This window comes from Vombatus ursinus, unplaced genomic scaffold (genome assembly GCF_900497805.2).
Source record: "Vombatus ursinus unplaced genomic scaffold, bare-nosed wombat genome assembly UNPS02014798.1, whole genome shotgun sequence".
Lineage (NCBI taxonomy): Eukaryota > Metazoa > Chordata > Mammalia > Diprotodontia > Vombatidae > Vombatus > Vombatus ursinus.
Window position 1 is genome coordinate 53,951,216 of NW_020954576.1, and position 25,135 is coordinate 53,976,350.

The 25,135-nt window shown below is 49.6% G+C and overlaps 1 protein-coding gene across 4 annotated transcripts in view; it reads left to right on the plus strand.

Annotated features, from left to right (window-relative positions):
• Positions 1-24,326, plus strand: part of ARHGEF2 (Rho/Rac guanine nucleotide exchange factor 2) — a 36,664-nt gene extending 12,338 nt beyond the window's left edge. For 2 of the 4 annotated variants that reach the window (XM_027870841.1, XM_027870840.1), the window contains 21 exons: positions 11,132-11,276; positions 13,390-13,457; positions 13,776-13,839; positions 14,217-14,346; positions 14,575-14,684; positions 14,820-14,966; positions 15,678-15,928; positions 16,125-16,250; positions 16,480-16,597; positions 16,773-17,021; positions 18,501-18,577; positions 18,812-18,981; positions 19,353-19,420; positions 19,970-20,170; positions 20,460-20,579; positions 20,968-21,035; positions 21,193-21,228; positions 21,437-21,487; positions 21,742-22,194; positions 22,568-22,766; positions 23,138-24,326. In XM_027870841.1, the coding sequence (XP_027726642.1) occupies positions 11,132-11,276; positions 13,390-13,457; positions 13,776-13,839; positions 14,217-14,346; positions 14,575-14,684; positions 14,820-14,966; positions 15,678-15,928; positions 16,125-16,250; positions 16,480-16,597; positions 16,773-17,021; positions 18,501-18,577; positions 18,812-18,981; positions 19,353-19,420; positions 19,970-20,170; positions 20,460-20,579; positions 20,968-21,035; positions 21,193-21,228; positions 21,437-21,487; positions 21,742-22,194; positions 22,568-22,766; positions 23,138-23,211 (2,925 nt within the window). In that variant the 3' untranslated portion in view covers positions 23,212-24,326. Of the gene's footprint in view, positions 1-579; positions 688-11,131; positions 11,277-13,389; positions 13,458-13,775; positions 13,840-14,216; positions 14,347-14,574; positions 14,685-14,819; positions 14,967-15,677; positions 15,929-16,124; positions 16,251-16,479; positions 16,598-16,772; positions 17,022-18,500; positions 18,578-18,811; positions 18,982-19,352; positions 19,421-19,969; positions 20,171-20,459; positions 20,580-20,967; positions 21,036-21,192; positions 21,229-21,436; positions 21,488-21,741; positions 22,195-22,567; positions 22,767-23,137 lie in introns of those variants that run through there. The other 2 variants (XM_027870843.1, XM_027870842.1) reach the window with 2 other exon arrangements.
• The last annotated feature ends 809 nt before the right edge of the window (positions 24,327-25,135 follow it).

The window sequence follows — 25,135 nt, forward strand, 5'->3', positions numbered from 1 at the left end:
GCGGGCGAGGGAAGGGGGCTGCGGCGCGCCCGCCGGGGGGGGGGGGGGGGGGCCCCCGGCCGGGCGGCCCCCCCGCCCCCCCCGGGGCCCGAAGCGCCCTCCCCGCCTCCCCCGCCCCCCCCCCCCCCGGGGGCGGGGGTGCCCCCCGGCCACCTCCCCCGCCCCCCCCCCAGTTCTGAAAGGCTGAAGTTGGAGGGCAAGGGGTTAGGGAGAAGCGTCCGGGGGGATCGGAGGGCTTTGGGGGAGGCTGGAGGAGGAGTCGAGGAGAGCGCTTCGGGCTCCGAGGGTGGCAGGGGGGCAGTCCGGCCGAGGGTCGCGCCCCCCCCCCCCCGGCGGGCGCGCCGCAGCCCCCTTCCCTCGCCCGCCTCCCCCCTCCGCCCCTCCCCCCTCCCTCCTCCCTCCCGAGCTCCGGCGGGGTGGAGACTAGGTTTGAGGAACTGATGCTGGGTGCTGAGCTGGGGGAGTCAGACTTCCTGTCCCCGAGACAGACGCGTGCTGGGCGGACCCCTCCCCCTGCCCCCCCATCCTGACCCGCGGACAATAGCTGGACGCCTGGGTCCGCGGCCGCGTCCCGGCTCCCCCTGGGCGGCCCCCGCCCGTGCCGGCCCCCTGCCCCCCCGGATTATGTCTCGGATCGAATCCCTCACACGGGCGCGGATCGACCGGAGCCGAGAGCAGGCGATCAAGGTGGGCTGGCCCGCGGCGCCCCCTCCCCTCCGGGTGTGGGGCCCTGAACTTGGGCGGAGGGTTAACAGCGGCCCCGGGATGGGAAGTGGGGACTGGGGGGTGTGGACGGGAGACGGGACGCGGGGCGCCGGCAAAGTTGAGGCGGACGGGGACGGAGCGGTAGCGCACCGGACCGGGGGTAAAGCGCCGGGGAGAAAGCGCCGGGGAGGGAGCTCCCACCGCAGCCCCCTTCCCGTCCCACCACAGCGCCGTTAGCCCCCGCCGCCCGGCTGGCGCCGCCTCCGCGCTTCCACCTTTGTCCCCGCCGCCGGCGGAGGGGACTTTCCCTGCGCGCTCTCCCCCGGCCCAGAGTGCGCCCGGCGCGGGCGCAAATGGACTTTCCAGCTGTGATTCACTCTCTCACCTCCCCCCTCACACACACGGTTGCTCACACACTCAGTCTGGGCCGGGGTGGGGGAGGACGAGGGTTCGTCTCCTTTCCATTATTCCCCACCCCCAACGTGGCTGAGGAAGGAGTTAATGTCTTTTGTGTGGGTATTCTTCCATCTACTCAGCCAGCTGTGAACACTCCGGGGAGCAGTACCCTACTTCTCAACTCGCTGTGCTCCCCTCTCCCCCTCTTCCGAGACCCCAGGCCCTGCCCCCACTGCTCAAGTTCCTAGACTCATGCCCTCCACCTCTAGCCTCTTATGCTTTTCTCCCTAGCCCAGGCACCTGTCTCCCCTAGAATCCCCTTTTATAGCTGTAAATTTAATTCCCACGTGTGGGACCTTAGACCCACTCCCCAGAAGCAATGATCTCTCCATTTCTTAGCCTCTAGGAAATGATGGGGCTGACTCTACCGTGAGTAAGTGGGATCCTGGAAAAGGGCTTGTGGAAGACCCATGCCTAAACTAGACAATCCTCCCACTTCCCCCGGAGACAGATACCATTCCTCACTCACACTGGCCTCATTGTGATCTGGGCCAAGACTAAAATTTCAGAGTTGGTTTAATCTCTGACTTATCATTCGCCCCCACACCCTGCTGCCCTGCTGGGCCCAGGTGCTTAGCAAGATCACTCAGAAGCCTGGATACTGTGCCCTCTGGGAACCCCCCAAGGGTGATGGAAAACCCTCCCTATATATTTCCTTCCCGGCCCCTAGACTGTCGGACACCTGGGCTCTCTAAAGGCCAAATTTGATGTGATTTGTATTTGGCTGGGGTGAGGGGAGAGCCTGACCCCTAGGGCTTGAGCTGAGGATCTGGTATCATGAAAAGAACTTGAGGTTTCAGTGAGAGCCCTGATCATTAGAGGGCTAGGTTGGGACAATCTGGGGGAAAAGCTAGCATAGGGAGAGGAGGGAGCAGCAGGCTCTCCCTGATCCCCTCCGCCACCACTTCGGCCAGGCTTATGCTCCAAGAGTCTGTTTATTTTTTTGGCCGTTAGAATTGAGACCCTGGAGTGAGGCCAATGGGGGAGGAGAGGTTTTTTTGAAACCACGGAAATTGGGTTCCACCCTAAAAAGGAAAGGGGGGGGTGGGGAAGACCAGAGGGTGAGAGGAAAGGGCTTAGGCAAGCGTGAAGGGGTTCTGAGTAGGCAGAATTCCTTGGTCTTCTTTCTGGGGGGAGGAGGAGAGAGAATGTGAGATTTGGGAACTTGGAGGTCAGATGCCTGAGTATCCTTACGTGGGTGATATTTGGAAGCTAAGAGGCCAGTCACCTAGGTTGTCTACATATTTATACCACCTTTTACCCCTTCCTCGGGCCCCCATTTCAGGAAGAAAACCAGAAGACTAGATTCACAAGGCTCATCACCACTGAAGACCGAGACCTGGAGACTAAAACCCCCTGGGGCCAGAAAAAAAAAGGGGAGCCTTTAGAAAATGTTGTGGGCTTGGGATTGTTGGAAGGGGAGGGCCACCTCCAGAGAACTGGTTACAGAAAGGGATTGCCTTTGGCCAACATACTTTAAGTCCCCCTCTCTCCCTCCAATCTAACTGCCTTCTCTTTCATTTTATACATGACAGTAAATGGGGTGAGATGGAAAGGCGAATCTCCCTAATCCCTGGTTTGGGGCAAATGGTGCTTTGGACTTAGGTTTTTAGTTTCATCTAGGTCTTTATTACCCATCTTTTATGGTCACCCCATGAGGGGAGAACTCTGGTTTTATCTTCCTCTTCTGCGACTCTCCTCAGGCTCTTCAACTGTCCTTTTTCAGTAACAATCATAGTACTTAACTCCTTATTTCTCTTCTTTCAGAACATCGCCAACTTTTTTGCCCCCAACATCCCCCTGTTCCACAAATCTCCCCAATTCCCACAAGTCTCTTTCTCTGCCCACCCTACCCCCACCCCAGCCCCCCAAACCCTGAGCCTGATTTCTTCTAGAACAAAGGTCCCTTTTCTGACTAGGAAAGGTCAGGGGCCAGGAGACAGGATGCAAAGGATGGCGCTGGGGAGTTGGAGATCTTCTTAGGATTTCTAGGACCCAAGCATCTGGGTGTGAGGCTGTACTGGGGGTGTGAGGAAAGAGGAGAGAGAAGGTTTCTTTGTTCTGAGTGGTGGAGAGAGGTGGCTGGCTTTGTGTATAGGGACTTGAGCGCAGCTAGGGGGAGGGCTGGGAAAGCTGGGGAGGGGACTAAGAGGCCGGAAGTCCTGGAGGGAAGGCTGAGGAAATTGGGGTTCCCTAGGGGAGGCTGACACTCTGGGAGCTAGGAAAACATTGAACAATCTAGGGAGTTATGGAACCAGGGGCAAGGAAGGAAAACAGAATAGAGAATCAACTGGGGAAAGAGGAATTAAGGTGTGTTAGGGAGGAATCTTTATAGGTTGAGGGAATTTAAAATAAGAGGCTCAGAGCCGAGCTTCCATGGCTTTTTAAGAAAGATGGCTAGGATTAATGTTAAAGAAAAGAGAGGGGTCTGGCTAGAGTTTCTAAGCATATTGTGTGTGTGTGTGTGTGTGTGTGGTATCTTTTGATTCTGTGGTTTCATTGTGGGGGGAAGCAACCAGATTGAAGACTTTCGATACAGGAGGAGGTGAAGATAGAAACTCTGGAGTTTTAAGTATGGAAGATAGTTTGTGAATACACACAGCCTCAGTTTCAGTCCTTAGACCACAGTATTTCCCACAAGTTAGAGTAAAATAAATGACATTGTTTGGACTCTGCAGGGACAAGGACATAGGATATATGGAGAGAGGTAGTCCATTTCTTCTATTAGTTTGGGTGAGCTGGCTTTTGGGTGTTCAGGCCCTGCTGAGTTTGTTGAAAGAGAATGAGGGGACAAGAGCACAAGCTGCAGACAGCAGCGGCCCTCCCCATCCCCAGCGGGCCTGCCCTGTGCCAGGAGGGCAGAGAGCACTGGCACAGCCATTGTTCATCTGCACAAATGCCTGTCTGTTTGCTTTGCTCCCCCTTCACCCCCCTGCTCAGACTTCTCTCCTGCCTGACAGGTGCAGCTGGGTTGAGAAATGACTAGGGGCCAAAATGTCTGGGTCTTAAGGCAGAGTTTCCACGACTCTTCTACCTGTCTCTATCTCAGTCTCATGTCTCCATTCTCTTTAGGACCCCTGTTCCCCATCCCCCTGTGCTTCAAAGTCCCCTCTCCCTTTCTGTCTCTGTACTTCATTCATCCACCAAACATTTATAAAATGCTTGTTTTGAACCCAGCATTTTCTCTGGGATTTTTCTTTTACTCTGAAATGAATGCCTTGGTTCTGCTTTTCTTCCCTCCTCCAAATGATCTCCTATAGTGAGGAGATCAGAGTTCTAGAATGTTACAAGAGTAAGGAATTGCTGCGACCATCTTATGCCTTCCCTCACAATCCTCTCAGAAATCCTTTGCCTTCCCAGTGGATGACCCCAGTCCTGTAGTCATAGGGTGGAGCCACAGGTAATCCCAGATCCTAGTAGAGTCCCCCCAGCAGGAGCCAGGAAGCCTGAGTCCTTTCTTACAAACCAGGATCTCTCCTGATTACACTGAGTCCTATTGTCTGAAGTGAGGAGCAGCAAGAGAGAGGGACATTAGACCTCCTGGTAAATCTCCTAATGTTTGGGGTGGAAGGTGTACCCAGTAGGAAGAATGAGAGGCTGGGGACTAGGGCCTTTACTATCTCTCATCTCCAAACATCCCAGGGGAGGCTGTGCAGGCCCCCAGCTGCTTGCTGGTAGAGAGTAGGAAGCCACAGTCTAAGCTTTGGCACTGCTTTTCCCTTCCTGTGGGACATCCTTTTCCTCATCTCCCCTTTTAAGAGACAACTTGAAGGGAGAATGGCAAGAGATAAGAGAAAACATCTTGGCCATCATCCACAATTCCCTCTCCCTTTCATGCACCCTTCCCCAAGGTGAAGACCTCTAGAAGGAGGCTTTGGGTGGGAGAACAGGAAAGGGCTAGGAGCAAGGAAGGACGAAAGGACCTGTGAGTGGCAGATAAAGCCCAGGGAAGGGAGGCAAAAGGGGAATATTATCTTGAACTCTAAGACCCTGAAGAAAGATTTTCTATATCTGGGCTTCTTAACCTGGAGGGAGAACTTTCTAAAAAAGTAACTGTTTCAATACAGTTGGTTTATTTTGTAACCCATATATTTTAGTTTGTGAATTTATAAACATTATTCTGAGATTGGGTCCATAGGCATCACCAGTCTGCCAGAGGGGGGTCCATGACACAAAAAAGGTTAATGGATCCCTGCCCTAAAGCAAGGGGTCTATTTTGGTCCATCCGAGGCTCAAACCCCAACCCTTCCACTTAAGAGAAGTAGATCCACCTCTCCAGCTCTAAGTTTATAAATTTGTAAAATGAAAGTGTGGCTAGAGTTCCCGGGCTCCAAGTTCTCAGTCTAATAAATAGTAACCTTGAGAGAAGAGGGAACCAAATGGCCAAATGGGAGAAGTTCCTGAATTCTAGCCTTCTAGGGAAATTTCCTGAATTCTCACCGTAGTCTTGTGGTTGCCCCTCTATACACTCCAAGTTCAAGAACTCTGGAATCTAATCTTCAAAAGAAAGGCGAGTTCTTGGTTAGCATCGGCCTGTTAGAGAGAGGAGAGGATTGAGAGCATGGTGTTTGAAACTGGAAGAACAGCCAGGAAGTTTAAGGGGTAACATGGCACAACAAAAGGCCTGGGATTTGCCCTTTATTAATTGGCCATCAGGTTCAGCTGAAAGGGAGTTTGACTCTAGCAACATCAAGTGCATTACCCTTTCAGGGGGAGGTTATGGTCTTGGGTGGTAAGTGGGACTCACTAGAATGTTGGGAGCTTTCCTTCCTAGCCAACCCAAACTGGTTTCCTTTCAAGGGGAGTGCTGGTGCACAGGGTATTGATAGGCATCTGGGGGAAACTGTACAGTTTGAAAGGTGGACATCACTGGAGAGAAGAATTATATTGCTCTGTGGATTACTGTAAGTCCTTTGTATCATGTTTAATACATTTTCTGTGGGGTGAGATAAAGGCTGCCCTGTACAAGGAAAAAAATAAAAAATACAATGAAAGAGTGGGACCTCGATGCCTTATAAATCACTTTCAGCTTTAAATTTATGATCCTATGGTCTGGAAGAGGCTGTCATTACAGCAACAGAAATTAAGGCAATATGGAGGGTACCTTGGGGAGTGAAACCAGAAATGAGGGGGAGAGACCTTGATGTATTTTTAACTCCATAGGGAATAAACTAGTCAGAAGGGACTGAAAGTTGTATTAAGAAAGATGGAAATTAACATAAAAGGTTTTCTGATGATTGGAGCTGGGACACCCTGGATTAAAGAATAGCATTCCCTTCCCTGGAGGTTTTCGAGGAGAGGGAAGTGGGTTGGGAGGAAGTCCCCTCTTGTTGAGGGAGTGTTAATACCAAAAGGGCTTTGTAAAAAAATAATAATTAAACTATACAGCTTACCCTGGAGTTGCTCCTCCGGCAGTCTGGTTCATCCCCTCTAACCCAGAATGCTAGGGCGGGCACAAACTACCTCCTACAATAGCACTAGGCAGTGCCAGGGGCCAGCTCCCTTCTTGGCCCAAGAAGTACCCAAGCTGCTATGTGTTGTTGCTGCTGCCCACTCTTTACCGGGCCAGAAAAGGGATCACTTCAGGAGAGGGTAAGTTCCTAGAGCTTGAGTTAGGCAGGGTCTCAAGCACCAGTGTGCCAGTGGACTTAGCCACTCAAGGCTTCTAGTGGACTCAAAGGCATAGATACCTGAGGAAAGAAGGGATCTATCCCATGTTCCCTTTTTCTAGGGCTGCCCCTCAACCTCTTGCTTCATTGATTTTGTCCATATCCTTCCCCCAATTCCATGGATTCTTTGCCTCCAAAATTTGGCTTGTAGAAGACAACAAGAGCTATCTGGGCAAATGAAATTATTGGCAGTCTGAAGATGGAGTTGGGGGTTGGAAAAATTGTGATTTGAGGCAGGAGTATAAAAAAGAGGTGCCAGGGTGTAGGGCCAGTCTGGAGCACCATGTTATTGGGATGGCAGAGCTATATAGCCAACCTTGATCCAGGTAAAGGAGGGTGAAGGAAAGGTAATGATGGATTTTTGGGGGGATCATTAAGGGCTTAAAAGGTTATGGGGGGAACCTGTAATACTGGAGGAGAGGCTGTTAGATCAAACTGGAGGGAGGTTAAACTACTGAGGAAGGATTTTCAGGTGGGGAGGGAGGTTTCAGAATTGGGGGAGTGGAAGGTAGATTTACAATTATCATGAAAGTAGTAGTAGATAGAAAATCTTCATGGAGGCGAAGGAAGGGATACAACAGATGAAGACTGTGGTATGGGGAGGATTAGAGAGGTGGGTAGAATAGAAAAAGGTAGATGGGAACTGAGGAGGAGGGGGAGGAAAGGAATAGAGAAAAGGAGAGAGATAGGAGGGGTAGAAGAGGATGAAAAAAATGGAATAGGAAGAGACAGTGAGGTTTGGAAAAGAGGCAAGAAGTGGGGAGGGTATCAGGGACCAGTGCCTTTGCTTATTTCTGGCCCAATATGGGAGAGCCTTCAAAACAAGGAAGGGGAGATAGGGTTCTGGGGGATGGACCCCCCCCCCCCATCCAGGTCTTATGCCCTTGTTACAACCCCTGCTTCTGACTCAACCTTCCATTACTTCCTCTTTTTGACCCCAGGCACCATGGCAACCCTCTCTCCACTTTTAACCCTCTCAGTGCTCGGGTGATTCAGACTGGGAACCAGGACTATATAATCCCTCTAAATGAGTTTCCCAGAACCTGGGTTTGAGTCCTCTAGAATTCCTAGTCATTAATTACACCTGGCATTCATCTAGGGTTTGCTGAGCTATTGGGCATAGAGCTCTATGCAAGGTGCTAAAAAAGATAAAAAGTTGATCAAAACAGATTCTTTTTTTTTTCTTTATATGGTGTTTTTAGGATAAAGTCTTAACTGTCAAAGAGTTATGTATGATCAGTTTTGTGACTCATTATATGACCATATTGCTGTCCACAAAGTTTGTACAGTCCTACCAGCAATATAATAAAGTACCTCTTCCCCAAGCCCTTCCAATATGGAATATTAAAGGGTTTTTTTTTCTTTCTGGTGTGTATGTGTGTGTGTACTATTTTGGGTATTTTAGTGACATAAGAGGAACACCATTTAGTATAAGATGTAGCCCTGCCTTCATGGAGCTTACAGTCTAGTAAGAGGACAAAATAGTATGATTATTGTTATCTACAATATACATATGAAGTACATTAGGAAAACAAAAGTCATGGGAGGTGTGAGGGAGAAGGCGTGCTGAATTTGGAGTCAGAAAACCTGGATTTGAATTCCAGCTTTGCACATACTATCTCCTGTAACCTTGAACAAGTAACTTAACCTTTCTGGGCCTCAGTTGCCTCCTCTGTAAAATGAAAGGATTGGACTAGGACCAAGGTCAAAATCTCCTGGAAGAGTTATCTTTAACAAGGGATTTTAGGGAAGGCTTAATAGGGAGGAGGGAGCATTTGAGTTAAGCTTTAAAGGATAGTTAGGAATTCACTGGATGAAGGAGGCAGGTAGAGCATTTTAAGCATGAGAAGTAATTTGGGCAGAAGTACAGGGGTTAAGGAAAGTTGAGGTTTAGGAGAGAAACTCATTTTGCTTGGTTAGAGTATAGAGTGCTTAAGGGAGAACTTGGTTTAGTGGCCTGGTGGACTTAGAATTGGTGGGGCCTCTGTTTGATTTCGCCTCCAGCTGTGGAGAGTGATTTAACTCTGGAAGTTTCCATTTCCTCATCTGAAAGATCAGAATAAGGGGCAGCTAGGTGGCACAGTGGATAGAGCATGGGCCCTGGAATCAGGAGGACCTGAGTTCAAATCCATCCTCAGACACTTGACGCTTACTAACTGTATGACCCTAGGCAAGTCACTTAACCCCAATTGGCTAAAAAAAAAAAAATCAGAATAAGAAGGGGAATACCTCGAACCTATTTCTAAATAGTAGTTGTGAAGAATAAAGGAAGTAACATCCCTGGAGGGCTTTCTGCAGTAATGGGGGCTAGGAAGATAGAGCAGAGGACCTTAAAGGCCAGACAAAGGAGTTTGAACTTGCCTGGGTAGGTAGGGAGCCGCTGAAGATCTTTGAGCATAGGAGCATTGTGGCCATATCTGAGTCTAAGGAAAACTCAGGACTGTGAAGGAAAACTCAGGACTGTATCTCCAGTCTCTGTTTTCAAGGTTGAAGGGGGAGAATAGTTAACATTTATATAATACTTTAGGGTTTAAGCATCACAAAAACTGTATGGTGTATAAACATTACCATGCCCATATTACAGATAAGCAAATAGACTCCATGTTGTTATATTACGCAGCCAGTAGTCACATAGCTAGTAAATGTCAGAGGTGACGGTTGAGTTCAGGTTTTTCCTGCCCTCAAGTCCAGCTGGTGTTTTTTTTTTTCTTTTTCTATGTCATGATGTCTCTCAAGGGACTGGCATTTTTTGTTCCCCTTTGCCCTTTCCCTTTAAGGATCAGCTTCAGGAAGCCACTTAGGAAGGGCCTAGAATGTATGGACACATAGAAATGATGGTGCTGTCATCTCTTCATCTTCACTGGCTCTTTGGGAGGCTTAGGGTGCTGGAGAAAAATACACAAGAATTCAGAGGAGAGTGCCTCAGAGCTAGGAAATTGTCTGAATTAGGGGTTTGGAAAATGGATGAGACAGGATGCCACAATGGCATGGCACTTCTGGAGTCAGGAGAGATTTGAGTTCACAGTTGAACTTTATCAGCTTTGTGACCCTGGGCAAATTTCTTTACTGTGAACCTTAATTTCCTCATCTTTAAAAATGGATATAATACCTATGAACCTCTCTCATAAGGTTCGAGTGATGAAATTATTTTGTAAACTTTTCATCTCTACAGAAATGTAAGAAATAGGCTAAAAGGAAGGTTGACAGTATCTAGCCTCTGAGACTTGATGTATTTCTCAGATTGGTATATATGGAAAAATTGCATTTTCTTCCATATCCATGAAGTTAGAACTAATACTGTCATGGAGAAGAAATTTAGGTCAGACAGTAGAAAGACATTTCTGAGCTTAAAAAACTTAAGAAAAATGAAGAAAGAGGTTCCTCTCTTTGAAAAGGGTAAAGTGAAAGGTAAGGGGTTAATTTGGTAAAAGGCATCAAAGTTAGACTCCACAACAGACTTTATGACAGCAGCAAGGGAGACTTTAGAATTTCCTTTCCTAGATCTAGATCTAAAAGAAAAAGAGTACCCCAAATTGGTTCAGTCTGAAAAAAGGTTCATCTTGCCTCGAGACAGGGGGATAGACATAATGACCCCACCCCCATCCCCCAGGAAAAATCCCTGTCTGTTTAGGATGAGGTGAAGGGTAAAGTCTAGCTCTAATGGGGTGGGGTCAAAGCTTGGAGATTCTGACTTCTGGTCTTGGGGGTGGGAGTCCCACCCCCACCCAGTCTGATCAGGGGAATCTCCTTGCTCCCCCTGCTGTGGCTGCCACAATGACGGCGGCTCTGACACTGGTTGTCATGGTTATAAGAGGAGCTAACTCCCAGAGTTGGTGAGCTGGCATCCTCTGCCTTGCCTGCACTACCCTCCTCTCTGCGCATCTTCTCCCGGCAGAGGGAACACAGAAGCTCAAGGGGACGAGGAGAGCCCAGGCCTTGGGGGTGAGGGTGGACTGTGGGTGAGGATTCTGAAGACCAAAGCAGAAAAGATGAGTGGCAATCGGAGGCAGCCAAGCCGTCGGGGCCAGGTGGGTAGGGGGACCTAGGTGACTTCTCTGGAATCAAGTCACCGATTAATGGTTGGAAAATAAATGGAGGGCCCTTCTGGGCCAGCTAGCTATTTCCTTAGCATCCTTGGGTAGGAATCACTGCTCCAAATTGCTATTTTTCTGGCAGTTGCCAGGCAGGACCTTTTGATCACCAATAACCATGATTTATCTATCTAACTATCTCTCTAGACCCTCTGGTATTCTGCCCCAGATCTTCTCTAGCTTGATTCCATCTTTTCATCTTCCTTACAGAACCGGGAAAAAGAGAAGATGAAAGAAGCCAAGGATGCCCGCTATACCAATGGGCACCTTTTCACCACCATCTCTGTATCAGGCATGACGATGTGCTATGCTTGTAACAAAAGCATCACAGCCAAGGAAGCCCTTATCTGCCCAAGTAAGTTACCTGAGGTTTGCTACCAGCTTGCCCTTATCTAGCCTTTATGTCTTTGTACCTGCTTTCCTTCTTTGAGCTTTAAAGATTGCCTGCTTCTATAAACTCTTTAACTACTAGGGTCAGATGCATGTATCTTGTGCTTCCCTCTTTATTCTGAGGAGTGGGTGGCCGTGGGAATATGTTAGAAGAGGATGTCAGAGGGAGAGGGGGAAAGGAAACATGTGGTGGGGCATCTCCCCTGCAGCTGTTCTTCTGGCATCCCCCCAGTCACTTTCCTCCTCCTCTTTGGGTTCTCAATTCTGTAACATCTGTCCCAGGAACAACTGGAAGGCTGAGGGTAATAGGATGAAGGAAGATAAGGAATGTGGGGCAGTAGTGGGTGGAACTAGAAAACTGCCAACTTTGCAGCTGACCCTGTCAATCTCCTTGGAGAGGACTAGGAGTCAGGACTCTGGGATCCATTTGCCCCTTCCTTCCTATTCATTTAAGATGGGAACAAGGCTTGAGATCTCTATCTAGAGAAAAGAATGGGATTATAGGTTCTGATTTTCCCCAATTTCTAGTCTAGCTCTGTTGTGATAGAGGGAGGGCATATCAGGTTTATGATGTGAATGCTTCTGGCCTCCTCCTAAACCTTAAAGTAGATCCAAATCTAGTAGGCTGGAATGAGATCAAGAGGGTTCACTGTCTCCCTGAGACCTCTAAAAGGTCTTAAAGGAGAGCCACTGAACCTTGCTTCTCAGGTTCCCCCCCTTCCCCCCCCCAGAAAAAAATAGGAGCCAAGGGAATGGTTTTGATTAAGGACTGGATTGGCAATGCACTTAAAAAGAGTTTTTAATATGGCAATAAGGGGACCTTCATCCCTAATTCATGTCTGTGGAGCTTGGGGAAGGGACACTGTAAGTAGAACTTATGAGACCTCTTCCCTAGTTCAGGTAGGGGGGTGGCAGAGGGATGTGGAGGTGAGAAGGGATCCCCAATCTAGATCCCTCCAGAGATCCTGAGAAAATTCCCAATCCGGAAGCCCGTTACCACGGGAACAGAGGGAGGCGGGTGGCGCTATTTTGGGAGCAGGTGGAATGTGGAGGTTCGATCCAGAGACACCAGGAGGTGGGGGTTGGAAGAAGGCTCTTTGGAGGGGATGAAACTCCCCTAGCACCTGTTTTCCCCTGCCCCCCTGGCCCCACCCTGTTTGACTTGTATTTGTGGAAGTGAACAGGGTTCTGGGTATTGTCTGAAGGAGTTAGCAGAGTTTCCGGTGTTGATGCAGTGGGTTGGGGTGGGGAAGGGGAAGCTGGAGGAGGCGGAGTGTATGATGGAGAAGGAGAGGGCTGGTCAGTCTCATTCTTAGGTTTGGTTTTTTGACCAGCCTTGCTTCAGCGTCATTGCCCTCCTGCCTGCCTGCCGTTCACCTGGGGCTTCCTGGTCTCAGAAATAGCTCCTGGTGAGTGAGAGGCAGATGTAGGGCAGATGTGGTTGGTGTGCTCCATTTGGAAGTTTGAATTCTCAGGGCCTGAGTCCTGGAAGGGCAGGTACTGCTGAGTTCTTAGAGGTAGGAAACAAGTGGTGGAAGGAAAGAGAAACAGGCTGAAGGTGAAGCTGGACCAAATTTGGGGCCTCGGCCTACCCTAGAGGTCTCTGAGGTCCAAGTTCTTCCCCAGCCTATCTCTGAGCTGCTTAGGCCTAAAGAAAGCATCTGTGGTCATGTTCTTACGCCCATTCCCATGTTGGTGCCAGTTTGCTGCCTTTGCAACAGCCATTTCTCTGAGTTCTCTCCCTTCCAGCTGGCTTTGTGCTCTGTACCAAACCCTGTGCTAACTCTGGTGCCCAGCAGTAGGCCACCCCCTTCCTTTATCTCCCCAGGCATCTTTGAGCTGAGCCCCCAGAACTTGTTCCCTTCTCCTTTTATTCCCTATTGACTCAAGGAGCTAAGTAGGGCATAAGGGCAGGTGAGGGCACTTGATGGAACTGGAGGCTGAGACCCTGAAGAGGGGGAGTCGCTGAAGAACTAGGGGTGAGGGACAATGGTGGGATTGTCCTTCTGCGGGTGGGGGTATATATACTGTGCGTGTGTCTGTCCCCTCCTTTGACTCTCACTATCCTATCCTTCCAGCTTGCAATGTGACCATCCATAACCGCTGTAAAGACGCTCTTGCCAACTGCACCAAGGTCAAGCAGAAGGTGAGAAGGCAGGGAGCAAGCACAGAGTTCTAGAGAATGAGAAGGCCATGCTTCTGTGGGTATTGAGCTGGGTTGGTGAAGTCTCTAAACTCCTCCACTCTCCCTGGGGCAGTCCAGACAGGGTGTTGAAAGGCTACCCTCTGAATCCTCAGTGCCGCTCTCTACCTGCTAGGAACTTAGCAATTTCTCTGGGCAGTGCTCTCCCATCCCAGGCTTATCCAAGGGAGGTGGGCCCTTGAGCATCAGCCTAGGAGCCAGTTAACTAGCCTTGTGCCTGTTGGGTGATGGATATTCTCTGTTTGCCCTGCTGCCCTAAAGCAACAGAAGGCTGCCCTGCTCAAGAACAGCACAGCTTTGCAGTCCGTCTCCCTTAGGAGCAAGAGTAAGTACAACCCACATCCCACTTCCCATATGGCGGTCTAGATATTGGGCTCTGCTGCCACCTTCAGGCCACTCCCTTCCTCCTTCACAGTGGCAGAACTAGAGGGGTATTCCTTGAATTTTCTTGGATTCCTTCTGGGTAGGGCTGAGGGCTAGGATAGTAGGGTCCAAATAAGTGTTAAGAAAGAGGCTGGGGGGGAAAAAAGAGGCTTGGGGAGGGTTTCCGTACCTTGTTTGGAGTGTATGTGATGGGGTAGGGATATCTAATTCTGATAAGGATAGGGAAGGAGCTTTGCCTTAGGCAAAGAAGAGACCCATGAGTCTCCCCTACTTTCCTCACTACCCGCGCTGGGTTTTCCCACTTCCTTATTCCTACAGCCACCATCCGGGAGCGCCCTAGCTCTGCCATCTACCCCTCTGACAGCTTTCGCCAGTCCCTACTTGGCTCTCGACGAGGCCGGTCCTCCCTTTCCCTGTCTAAGAGTGTCTCCACTACCAACATTGCTGGGTGAGCTATTGGAGTTTTTTGCTAGGGGAAAGGAATATTTGTCTAGACAAGTGGGAAGGCTGATGCCAGAAGCATTCCTGGCTTCTTGTTTAGTTAGAAAGATGAGAGGCATGATGGGTATGTCATCTATTCCTGACTTGGGAATTAGAGATAAGCATAGAGTAGGGGTTTCCAGGTATTTCAGCCTCAGTTCCCTTCAGTTGAAATATGTTTACCCTTTCCTGTTAGGCACTTCAATGATGAGTCCCCTTTGGGTCTTCGAAGGATCCTTTCTCAGTCTACAGACTCCCTCAACATGCGAAACCGAACACTGTCTGTGGAGTCTCTCATAGATGAGGGTAAGGAATAGAAACGGGTGAAAAGCCGTACGAGAGGAGGTTCTGCCTGGGAGACCTTGGAGCCTCAGGAGACTGGAATCTAGGCTTCAGGGGGAGAAAACACTGCTCTGAGGCTCCATCACACCTTTCCCCCAGGTGCAGAGGTGATTTACAATGAGCTGATGAGTGACTTTGAGACAGATGAGAAGGACTTTGCAGCAGATTCCTGGAGTCTGGCAGTGGACAGTAGCTTCCTACAGCAGCACAAAAAAGAGGTGATGAAGCGTCAGGATGTCATCTATGGTAAGCAAGGGCCCCAGGGCTCAGTGGAACCTGAGGCCCCTTGTGCTGAGTTGCTTCCCCGATTGGTTTCTGAGTAAGGCCCTATCCTCAACTCTGATTCACTCTTTAAAGCCCGATTAGCCTGTATCTGTCCTTTTAATTCAACTTGGGCAATCACCAACTCTTCATGGAACTTTGCTGTGGGGCTTAGGACTGTGTTCAGTACTGTGAAGGTTTCAGATCTTCCCTGAAGGACTTTATGATATAGGGAGAAGAGCTATCTATGTGACCTTGGGCAATGCCCACTCTGTGGGGCTCAGTTTCTTTATCTATAAAAGAAAGAGATCAGGGTCTCTTCTACCTCAAGATCCGTGAGCCAACTAGCTAAAAGCATCCTGACATGGTGGATAGAGAACTAGACTGGGAGTCAGGAAGACTTAGGTTGAAATCTTGTCTTAGATACTTAATTAGTTGTGTGACACTGGGTAAGTTCCTTAACCTGTCTGTTTCCTCCTCTGTAAAATGGAAATAACAGTAACTCTTACCTTAAGAGGCCATGTGAGAATCATGTGAGAAATGGATATAAAGCACTTTGCAAACCTAAAAGCATTTTGTAAATATTATTATTATTATTGTTATGGCCTGAAACAATTAGATACTGATATGAAATCGTAAATGGTCAAGTGGCCTGCCCCTTGCTCCTTGACTGACACTTTGGCCTGCCTCACCCAGAGCTGATCCAGACAGAGCTACACCATGTGAGGACGCTGAAGATCATGACCCGGCTGTTCCGAACGGGGCTGTTGGAGGAGCTACAGCTGGAGCCAGCCCTGGTGCAGGGCCTTTTCCCTTGTGTGGATGAGCTCAGTGATATCCACACCCGCTTCCTCAGCCAGCTGTTAGAGCGCCGGCGCCAGGCCCTTTGCCCAGGCAGTACCCGCAACTTTGTCATCCACCGGCTAGGGGACCTGCTCATTAGCCAGGTGAGGAGAGGAGAGCCAGCCTGCTGGAGAGTGTGGGTGGTGGGAATAGGACAAGCTGTGGAGACCGTGAGAATTTTTTCTGCAACTTCAAGGATTGCAGGAAAAGAGGGGAGTTAGAGAAAGCAAAGACCTCCCTTAGAAATAGAAGGCCCCACATAGTCTGGGCCTCTGCTATGTTAACACTCTCTGCCTCTAGTTCTCAGGCTCCAGTGCAGAGCAAATGCGTAAGGCCTATTCTGAGTTCTGTAGTCGTCACACCAAGGCACTAAAACTCTACAAGGAGCTGTATGCTCGGGATAAACGCTTCCAACAGTTCATCAGAGTGAGTAAGACTTTACTATGACCTCTTCCTAGAACTCCATTTGGTCCTTAACTCTAAGGACCTTCTTTATCTCTAGTTTATGCATTGGGTAGGGAACTAAAGTCTTTGGGATTGGAAGCTCCACTGATGCTTGTTGACCCTGCCCTTTCTGTTCTGCCCCATCAAACCCCACCCCAGAAATAACACCCCATCTGACCTTGTTTCTTCTTGTCTAATCCTGATTCTGCAGAAGGTGACCCGTTCCACAGTGCTTCGGCGGCATGGGGTACAGGAGTGCATCTTGCTGGTGACACAACGTATCACCAAGTACCCTGTACTCATCGACCGGATCCTGCTGCATTCCCGTGGTGAGGAGGGTTGAGCCTGTGGATGGGGCAGAGCCAGCCCATGGGGGTAGACCTGGAGGCCCAGGAAGCTGACAGGACTAGAGACAGCCTTTGGGAGAGAGGGCAGATAGACAGAGTTAGAGTGGGTAGGAGGGAAACCTTCTCCTTATTCCTGACTCCTCTTGCTGTCCCCCAGGCAATGAAGAGGAACACAGGGACCTGACAACAGCCTTGGGGCTGGTGAAGGAGCTGTTATCAGCAGTAGACCAGGAGGTACACGAGCTAGAGAAGGGAGCTCGCCTGCAGGAGATCTATGGGCGCACAGACCCCCGTGCCCAGGCCCCAGTGCCTAGCAAGGGCCCCTTTGGCCGAGAAGAGCTTCTGCGTCGAAAGCTCATACATGACGGTTGCCTACTCTGGAAGACAGCCACAGGGCGTTTCAAAGGTCAGTTCTTCCTGACCCTGTGGCCAATGATTTGACACAGAGGAAAAGACAGTTCATATTCGACCCTGAAGATAACCTTAGAGGAAGAGAGATAGTCTTTGTCAGTTAATAAGTTTATGGCCCTTGTTCCCATTGTTAATTGAAAGATAAACTTCCCTTTGAGGGCATCATCGTCTTCCATAGACCCCACTGTAATACATGTGCTTCCAAGGCAATACTGAAGCCTTGGGGAACTCCCAGTTTCAGAAGATGGGAGACAGTTCTCCTAGGGCACAGATGGATAGAACAAAAAAATCTGCCTTAAAATTCCAATGCTAAGAGGACTGTTGGGAGTTGATCTCCTGCAGGAAGGCTTCTGGAGGAGGGCAGAGGAAAGACAGGAATGGACAAAGAGCAGAGTGGCTACAGTGGGGAAATGATGGCAGGTTTTCCCACTCCCCTTTTTCTCAGAATTGGTTTGCAGTGAGAACAGATTCTCCTTGGTTCAAGTTGGCTTCACCAGAGCTAAACTGGACCTTTGTCCTCCCTTTACAAAACTTCCAAGCTTCTGCTTGGATCTTGTCAGTCTTCACCAACCTCCTCCTTCCTTCCACTCCCCTCTCTCCCATCCCTCCCACACAGCAGCTAAGAATATAAACCATGGAGGTTAAAAATAGCAAGGCTGGAGAGCTTTATTTTCTGAAATATTTGACAAAACACCTCCTCTTCTCCCTGCCATGCCCAAAGGATTGTAAGGTGCCTAAGGGCAAGGGGGAAGAAGATGTCTCTCTCCAGAGCTGACTTCCCCATTTTATAGGATTGACCTTTGTCTTCTTCTCAGGAGTCCCACATAGTCAGAGGGATGGGAGGAAAAGGTCAGGGGAGGGAGCTGGAAAAACTGTGAAAGGGAAGTGAAGGGCTGAAGAAAAATGGAATTGTTTAACCTGAAGATCAATCTGAGATTGGGGGTGGTGGCAGTAAGATTTGGTAAGGATCCTGGAGTCTGTGAAGGTTAATTCTGCAGCAGAGAGGGACCTGCTGTTCTCCTCCACTGACTATAAAATGAGAGGGTGTGGGCATATGCTGCAGTAGGAGGGATTTAGGTTAGGTATCAAAAAGGACTTGAGTGAGTTGGAGAGTATGGGAATTGCAATTGAAAAAGGAATGGAGACTTTGGCTATAGGAGATACTCACATGGGACTGGATGGGGCATCAATCATCCTGTCCAGAGGCATGGAATAAATTTAATAATCCTTCAAGTCCCTTTCTAGCCCAAGGTGAACCTGGAATTCCACAAGTCACCTTCTCCCTGCCCCTCACCCCCATTTCTGAAATATAGGAAGGAAGGATATTTGAGGAATTTGAGAGGAAAAGCAAAGATTGGGGGAAGGAGAGAAGTTAGGAGCTGTCACCTAGTGAGGCAAGACTGGTCCGAGGTGAGAGAAAAGGAAAACCAAGTTTCTACTTCATCCGATGCTGACCTGTCACCCCTCCTGCCAGATGTGCTGATGCTGCTGATGACAGATGTGCTAGTGTTCCTTCAGGAGAAGGACCAGAAATACATCTTTCCTGCTTTGGTAAGACCATTCCTCTCCTCTCGTACCTGTCAGTCAGTTAGGCACCCCAACCCTAAAGAATTCTAAAGTCTCCAGAGTCCATTTTTTCCTTTGAATTGGCAAGATTCCAGTCCCCCACGCCCACCCCGTAGCTCCGACAGATCTCTAAACACTTTGATGAGACAAATTTCCTAGGAAATCTGAGATGTCAGGACTGCTCAGCTCACTCCTCTTTCTTTCTCCCTTCTCTGTTAGGACAAGCCAGCAGTAATCTCACTGCAGAACCTGATTGTTCGGGACATTGCTAATCAAGAAAAGGGGATGTTTTTGATCAGTGCTGCTCCCCCTGAAATGTACGAGGTCCACACAGCCTCCAGAGAGGACCGAAACACTTGGATCCGTGTCATCCAACAGAGTGTGCGTGTGTGAGTATTCGAGGGAAGGCCCATGTCTGCCTCTCCGTGTGTGTCAGTCAGCAGTATTTTTGTGTTAGATGTTAGGGATTGAGGCAGTGCTGTAAAGCCCAGAGCAGATCTATTGTCTTCTTTTGTAAAGCAAAGATTGGCTAAGTGAACACAACCAGGGCTAAGTGAACACAACCAGGGCTAGCGAGATGGTCAGCCTGGAAAGACTTCCCAGAAGAGGGAAATGTGGAACCAAAGTTGAGCATGGTAAAAGTGGGTAGTGTCCTGGGTAGAGGAAACAGCAGGCATGAAAGGTCATAGGTGTACCTTAACCTTTGGCCTGTAAGTCCTTTCCCACCTTCAGCTCTGATTTCCCCATCTCTCCATCATAGGTGTCCATCCAGAGAGGACTTCCCCCTGATTGAAACAGAAGACGAGGCCTATCTTCGACGGATCAAAAGTAAGTGTCATACCCTTCTTATTCCATGCTCTTCCCACTCTAGCATTTTTTCTTCTTTTTTTTTTTCCCCATCACAATCACTACCCACTAAATGCTCCCACTCAAAGCCCTCCCCCACAAATAGCAGTCCTCCCTTGTAACAAGTTTAGCAAAGCAAAAATAAATCCAGACATTGGCCATTTCCTTAGCACCTCTAACCCATTAGCTCTCAGCTAAGAGGTGGGAAGCATGTTTCATTAATCTTGGTCATTGCACTGATCAGCACTCTGGTTCTGCTGATTTCATTCTACATCAGTTTATACAAGTCTCCCTAGGTTTCTCTGAATCCATCATCTTTTTTTTTATGGTGCTATCACATTCTTTTACGTTCAGATACCACAGTTTGTTCACTCATTTCCCAACTGATGGATACTCACTTTGTTTCTCTAGCTTCTTTTCCTATGCCCCCTCTCTGTCCCTGACTTCTGCTCGTCCTGGAGCCTTCTGGCTTGGTTCCTCTCACCCTCTTTGCCCTTTGTCTCTCCCTCCCTGCTTGCCCTGTATCTTCAGCGGAGCTGCAGCAGAAGGATAGGGCTCTGGTGGAGCTGCTGCAGGAAAAGGTGGGACTCTTTGCTGAGATGACCCAGTTCCAGGCAGAAGAAGATGGAGGGGGTGGAGGGCCACTGCCCACCTTGCCTCGTGGCCTCTTCCGCTCTGAATCTCTGGAATCCCCTCGTGGGGAGAGACTGCTGCAGGATGCTATCCGTGAAGGTAAGAGAGCCCTCAGGGATAGATCGATAGAGATACACTTCATCCAGAATTCAGATGTGCACACACAAATATAGATGAAAACACACATATGCATGAATACACTGTACTTAACCTTATCTCTAATTTACCTGGGATTGCCATTATCTCCCCTTCCCTTATCCCTATGTCACATGGATATGTCTCTTACTTCCCTTTGATGTTCAATGCTTCGCCATTGGGGTTAGTTCCCTTTTTATTCAGTACCCAACTCTCTTTCTCCCTAACCTTCTCTTTTCTTTCCTTCCCCCAGTGGAGAACCTGAAGGACCTGCTAGTTGGGCCTGGGCTAGATCTGCCCCTGCCTTCACGGGAATCAGCCTTGTCCTTGGAGCCTGACAGCAGTGGCAACACCAGCCCTGGGGTCACTACCAGTGAGTGCCCAGGGCTAAGGGGATTGCAGGACTCAGAGGGGAAGTAGGCAGGAGCCAGAGAAGATGGTGACCAAAATGGGAGGAGATAAAGGGGGAAAATGGGAAGAGACCAAGGGGAGGAGGGGTGGATTGAGAGAAATTATAAATAACAAGTATTTATGCAGCAATATGAAGTGTGCCAAGCTCTCTGCCTATTTCACCTCATTGGAGCTTCTCAGGAAGTCTGTGAGGTAGACATTATAGGTCTGAGAGGTAACTCTTCTCTGATCACCCAGCTAGTGTGTGTCAGGTGCAGGGTTTAAACTTAGGTCTTCCAGACTCCCAAATCCAGCACCCTCTCCACTAGACTGGGAATTTAGGCCTGTCTCTTTCTCTTCTCCCCCCATAGATGGTGAAACAAGGTCCTTCAACGGTTCCATTGAGCTCTGCAGAGCTGACTCGGATTCAAGTCAGAGGGTGAGTCCTCAGTGGGGCTCTCAGACCTGTCTAGGATGGGGACTAGATGACTGCCCTCTTCATCTAGAGTCTCTAGGGGCCAAAGGGTAATACCCTGGAGGGCTAAGGAGCTGAGACCTGAATAGTCTCTAACTCCACATCCTTCCCTTCACTACAGGATCGAAATGGGAACCAGTTGAGATCTCCCCAGGAGGTAAGATGGGAGAATAAGGTAATAAGGTTGATGATGAAAGGACTGGGAGAATCAAAGCCCCTGACCAGAAAAGCAACTAGAGCCTAATTTAGGGTGATGGCAAGAGAGATTACCTATCTGGGATCAACTGACATGTTCCCCTCCACCCCTCATTTAGCTCTGAATCTGAATGTATATGTCTTGTTCCCACCCACTCTTCTGTCCTCAGGAGGCCCTGCAGCGACTAGTCAACCTGTATGGACTCCTCCATGGCCTTCAGGTGAGTGAGGGCTGATTGGGGCATAGGGGACAAAGTCTGTCATGGTAGAAAGGAGTCTGACTCCAGGGGTCAAGCAGAATCAGAATGGAAAGCCATAGCTCATAGAGGTGGGAGAGGGGGAGACCCCCTCTCCTCAAGAACATTTCCAAGTACTCATAGCCTGGGTATCCCAGGAAGGACTGACTATACTGGGCCTTGTGGGGTGGTCAGGGAAGGAGGATTGTGACCCATATGCCCTTATTACTCCACCCCAGGCAGCGGTGGCTCAGCAGGACACTTTGATGGAAGCAAGGTTATCTGAGGGCCCTGAGCGACGGGAGAAGCTGGTGTTATCCCGGGCCAACTCTCGAGACGGGGAGGCAGGCAGGGCTGGGGGTGCCCCTGTGGCCCCGGAGAAGCAGGCCACAGAGCTGGCCCTGCTGCAGCGACAGCACGCCCTGCTCCAAGAGGAGCTCCGTCGATGCCGGCGCCAGGGGGAGGAGCGGGCAGCTGAGGCAGGCGGCTTAGAGGCTCGTCTTAGGGAGAGCGAGCAAGCCCGCGCCCGACTGGAGCGGGAAGCAGAGGAAGCGAGAAGGCAGCTGGCTGCCCTGGGCCAGACTGAGCCCCTCCCAGCTGAGGCTCCCTGGGCCCGCCGGCCTCTGGACCCCCGGCGTCGAAGCCTCCCTGCAGGGGATGCCCTCTACTTGAGCTTCACCCCCCCTTCCCAGGTGAGCAGAGCCCCTCTCTTGTGCTTTAGTGAGAAGCTACTGATACACAGACATTGGAAAACCTAAAATGAGTGGGTTGTGTGGGGCTTATTATCGTTGAGGGGATGCTTAACTCAGTTATGGGCTGGACTGGACATCCCTTCCATCACAGCAGACTGACAAGAAATTGAGTGGTAGGCCTGAAAGAAATCCTAAGGTATTCCCTGAAAAGATGTTTGGTTTTTGGAGCAGATGAGCCAAGGGCAAGTAGAAGAGGAGGAGAGAGCACAGAGTAGGGTCTGGGGGTTCTTCCCAGCCCATCGCCTGAACCCACCTGTGTGGAGTTAGGTAGTCAACCTGTATCACTTGCTTGCCTTCTTCCCCCACCTACCAGGCTGTGCCCCAGATATGCCGAGGCCACGACCGCCTAGATCTGCCCTTGTCTACCCGTTCTATTCATCGTACCTTTGAGGACCGAGAGGGGCCTGAGCTTGGCAGTCCTGAGGAGCGGCTACAAGATAGTAGCGATCCTGATACCGGCAGTGAGGAGGAGAGCTGTTGTAGTCGGCTGACCCCACCACATAGCCCCCGAGGTGAGTCTCTGAAAGGCCACAGTGCAGGTAGTCGGAACATGAAGATAATAGGGGACAGGGTGGGGGACTCCCTTCATTTCTGTCTCTGATCCGTTACGGGTTCTCTGACTGCCTCCGCTCACTCATAGCTCCTAGAATGGTAGTGCTTAGCTTAGGATAATTCTGCTGAATGCACAAGATCGCTGGGGGTAGGGGCAGGCTGGTCTTCCTGTTTTGTCCAGTGCTTATTGGATAGGGGTACTCTGGGAGGCAAGTTTCCTGTTTTATCTGTGATTGGTTGACCACAGGGCCTCCCAAGAGGCAGGAAAGTTGGAGGTGGTGGGTATTTCCATTCTGGGCCGCTGCTCATTGGTCACCCTCTCTCTTTGCAGATTTCCCCCGAATGCAGGACATCCCAGAGGAGAGCGAGAGTCGAGATGGAGAACCTATTGCCTCAGAAAGTTAAAGGGGCTCTTTCCCCCCTTTCTGATCCCCTCCAGGGCTATTACTGGAGGAAGAAGAGTTGGGGGAGTAGTGTTTGGATGTCCATATTACATAGGTGAAGGGGACACCTAATAGAACTGCTGACTGTTGTGTGTCCCCCACCCCCTCACCCCAGAACCTCCCACCTCAGGGAGAGTGAGGTTGCTTGAGGGGGTCAGAAAGCTGTGGGATATGCCCTCCAGTGGCATCCACAAGCAGCACCACAGATGCCAATTTTTCAGACCCCACCCTCACCCCCCCCATCTGGAAAGATTTATTTATTTATTATTAGGTGGGTGGGAGGGAGGGACTTAAAGGACCAGGGATAAGGGAACCAAGCCATAAAGGGACAGAAAACTGGCCCTTTAACACTACTGGGGGAGGGGGGGAGGGAAGACCAACCAGGGGTTAACCCTTCAGTTACTGGACTACAGCCCAGCACCCCTCACCCTCTTACTTAAGTGGGGGCCAAAATTACCAGAACCCTTCTGCCCTTTAAAAAGGGATATGGACAGGGCAAGTGTCCCTCCCACTACAGACCTCCTAATGCTGCTCATTCCAGCCTCCATTGTAGCCCTTGGAGGGGTCCAGATGTCTAGGAACCCTGAGTGGTCTGGCCTGGAGATTGGGGTGGGACCAGTGGTAATGGTGGGAGATCCATTGGGACCACAGTGTTTTGGTGTTTGTTTGTTTTTTTATTTTGTTTTTTGTACCAAAGCTGACTGCACGTGTTTTATATTTTTAAGAGAAGATCATAGGCAATTAGAGATGTCTGACTCCAACTACCCCATGTCTCAGAAGAAACTTGGGGGTGAGGTTGGGCAACAATACTTGCTCATCATAATCTGCCCTGGTGGAGGACCTTTCCTGGCTCCTCTCACTAGCCTATCTCCACTCAACCAGTTGGGAATGCATCAAGGAGGTGTAGGAAATATCTGGCGGCCTTGTGGTCTGGTTTGAAAACCAATCTTGAATTTTGGTTTGGGGGGATATTATTAGCAAGTGTCAAATACCCTCCCCTCTGGGCCCCAGCACTTTTCTGATGATTTGATTGTAAAAAGACCAAGCACACAGAATTAAAGACGGTAACCCCATGGACTTGATTTTGTTGTATGTAGGAAAATGAAAATTAAAGAGAACTTTGGGCTGGAAAATAATTCCAGGCAGGAATTGGAGGCAGATTTTCTCTTATGGGCAGTTGGAGCTCCCAGTGAGAGAATTTAGGGGGGCTCATCCGTAGTCAGTCCATCTCCTGTCACATAGAGTTCAGTTTAATGATCCATCAACAAGCATTTCTTTAGCTCTTCTATGTGCCACGAACTGGAGATATAAAAGGCAACAATCTTACATTCCATTTGGGGAGACAGTATAGGAGGAGTTACAATGTAAACGCGCTACTCCAGCCTCATTCTCTGACACACTATCCTTCCTACCACAGGCCTTTAGAAAGGTGACCTCACTAAGATGGCTCCCCCTCACCCACAAGCAGCTTGCTTTGTTTGCTCTTTGCTCCACTAAGGAGCTGATTCTTTTCACTTCTTATTTTTTGATCCTTTATCCTTCCTGTTTCTGGTCAGTTTCATATTCTAGGTTAGGAGTGGTGAGAGAAGGCCCTGAGAGGTGGGTCCCTCCCTCACTACTTCTCCACCTCCGACTCCCAATAATGACCCAGAATCTGAGGTTGAAATTGAGTGAGGCTCAAGTTAAGGTTAATGCAATTTAAATGAGAAGAGAAGCAGGAAATTAGGAAGAATAGTCTGGGCGGAGGGTGAGTTGATGACATCCTGGATTAGTCGACTGGAAGGCAGAGGTACAGAAACAGGTGCAGAACAAATGATAGAGAGGTGTGGACTGGCAAAAGCCCTAAAAGAAGCATACAGAAAAACACATCATACCATGGAAAGCCT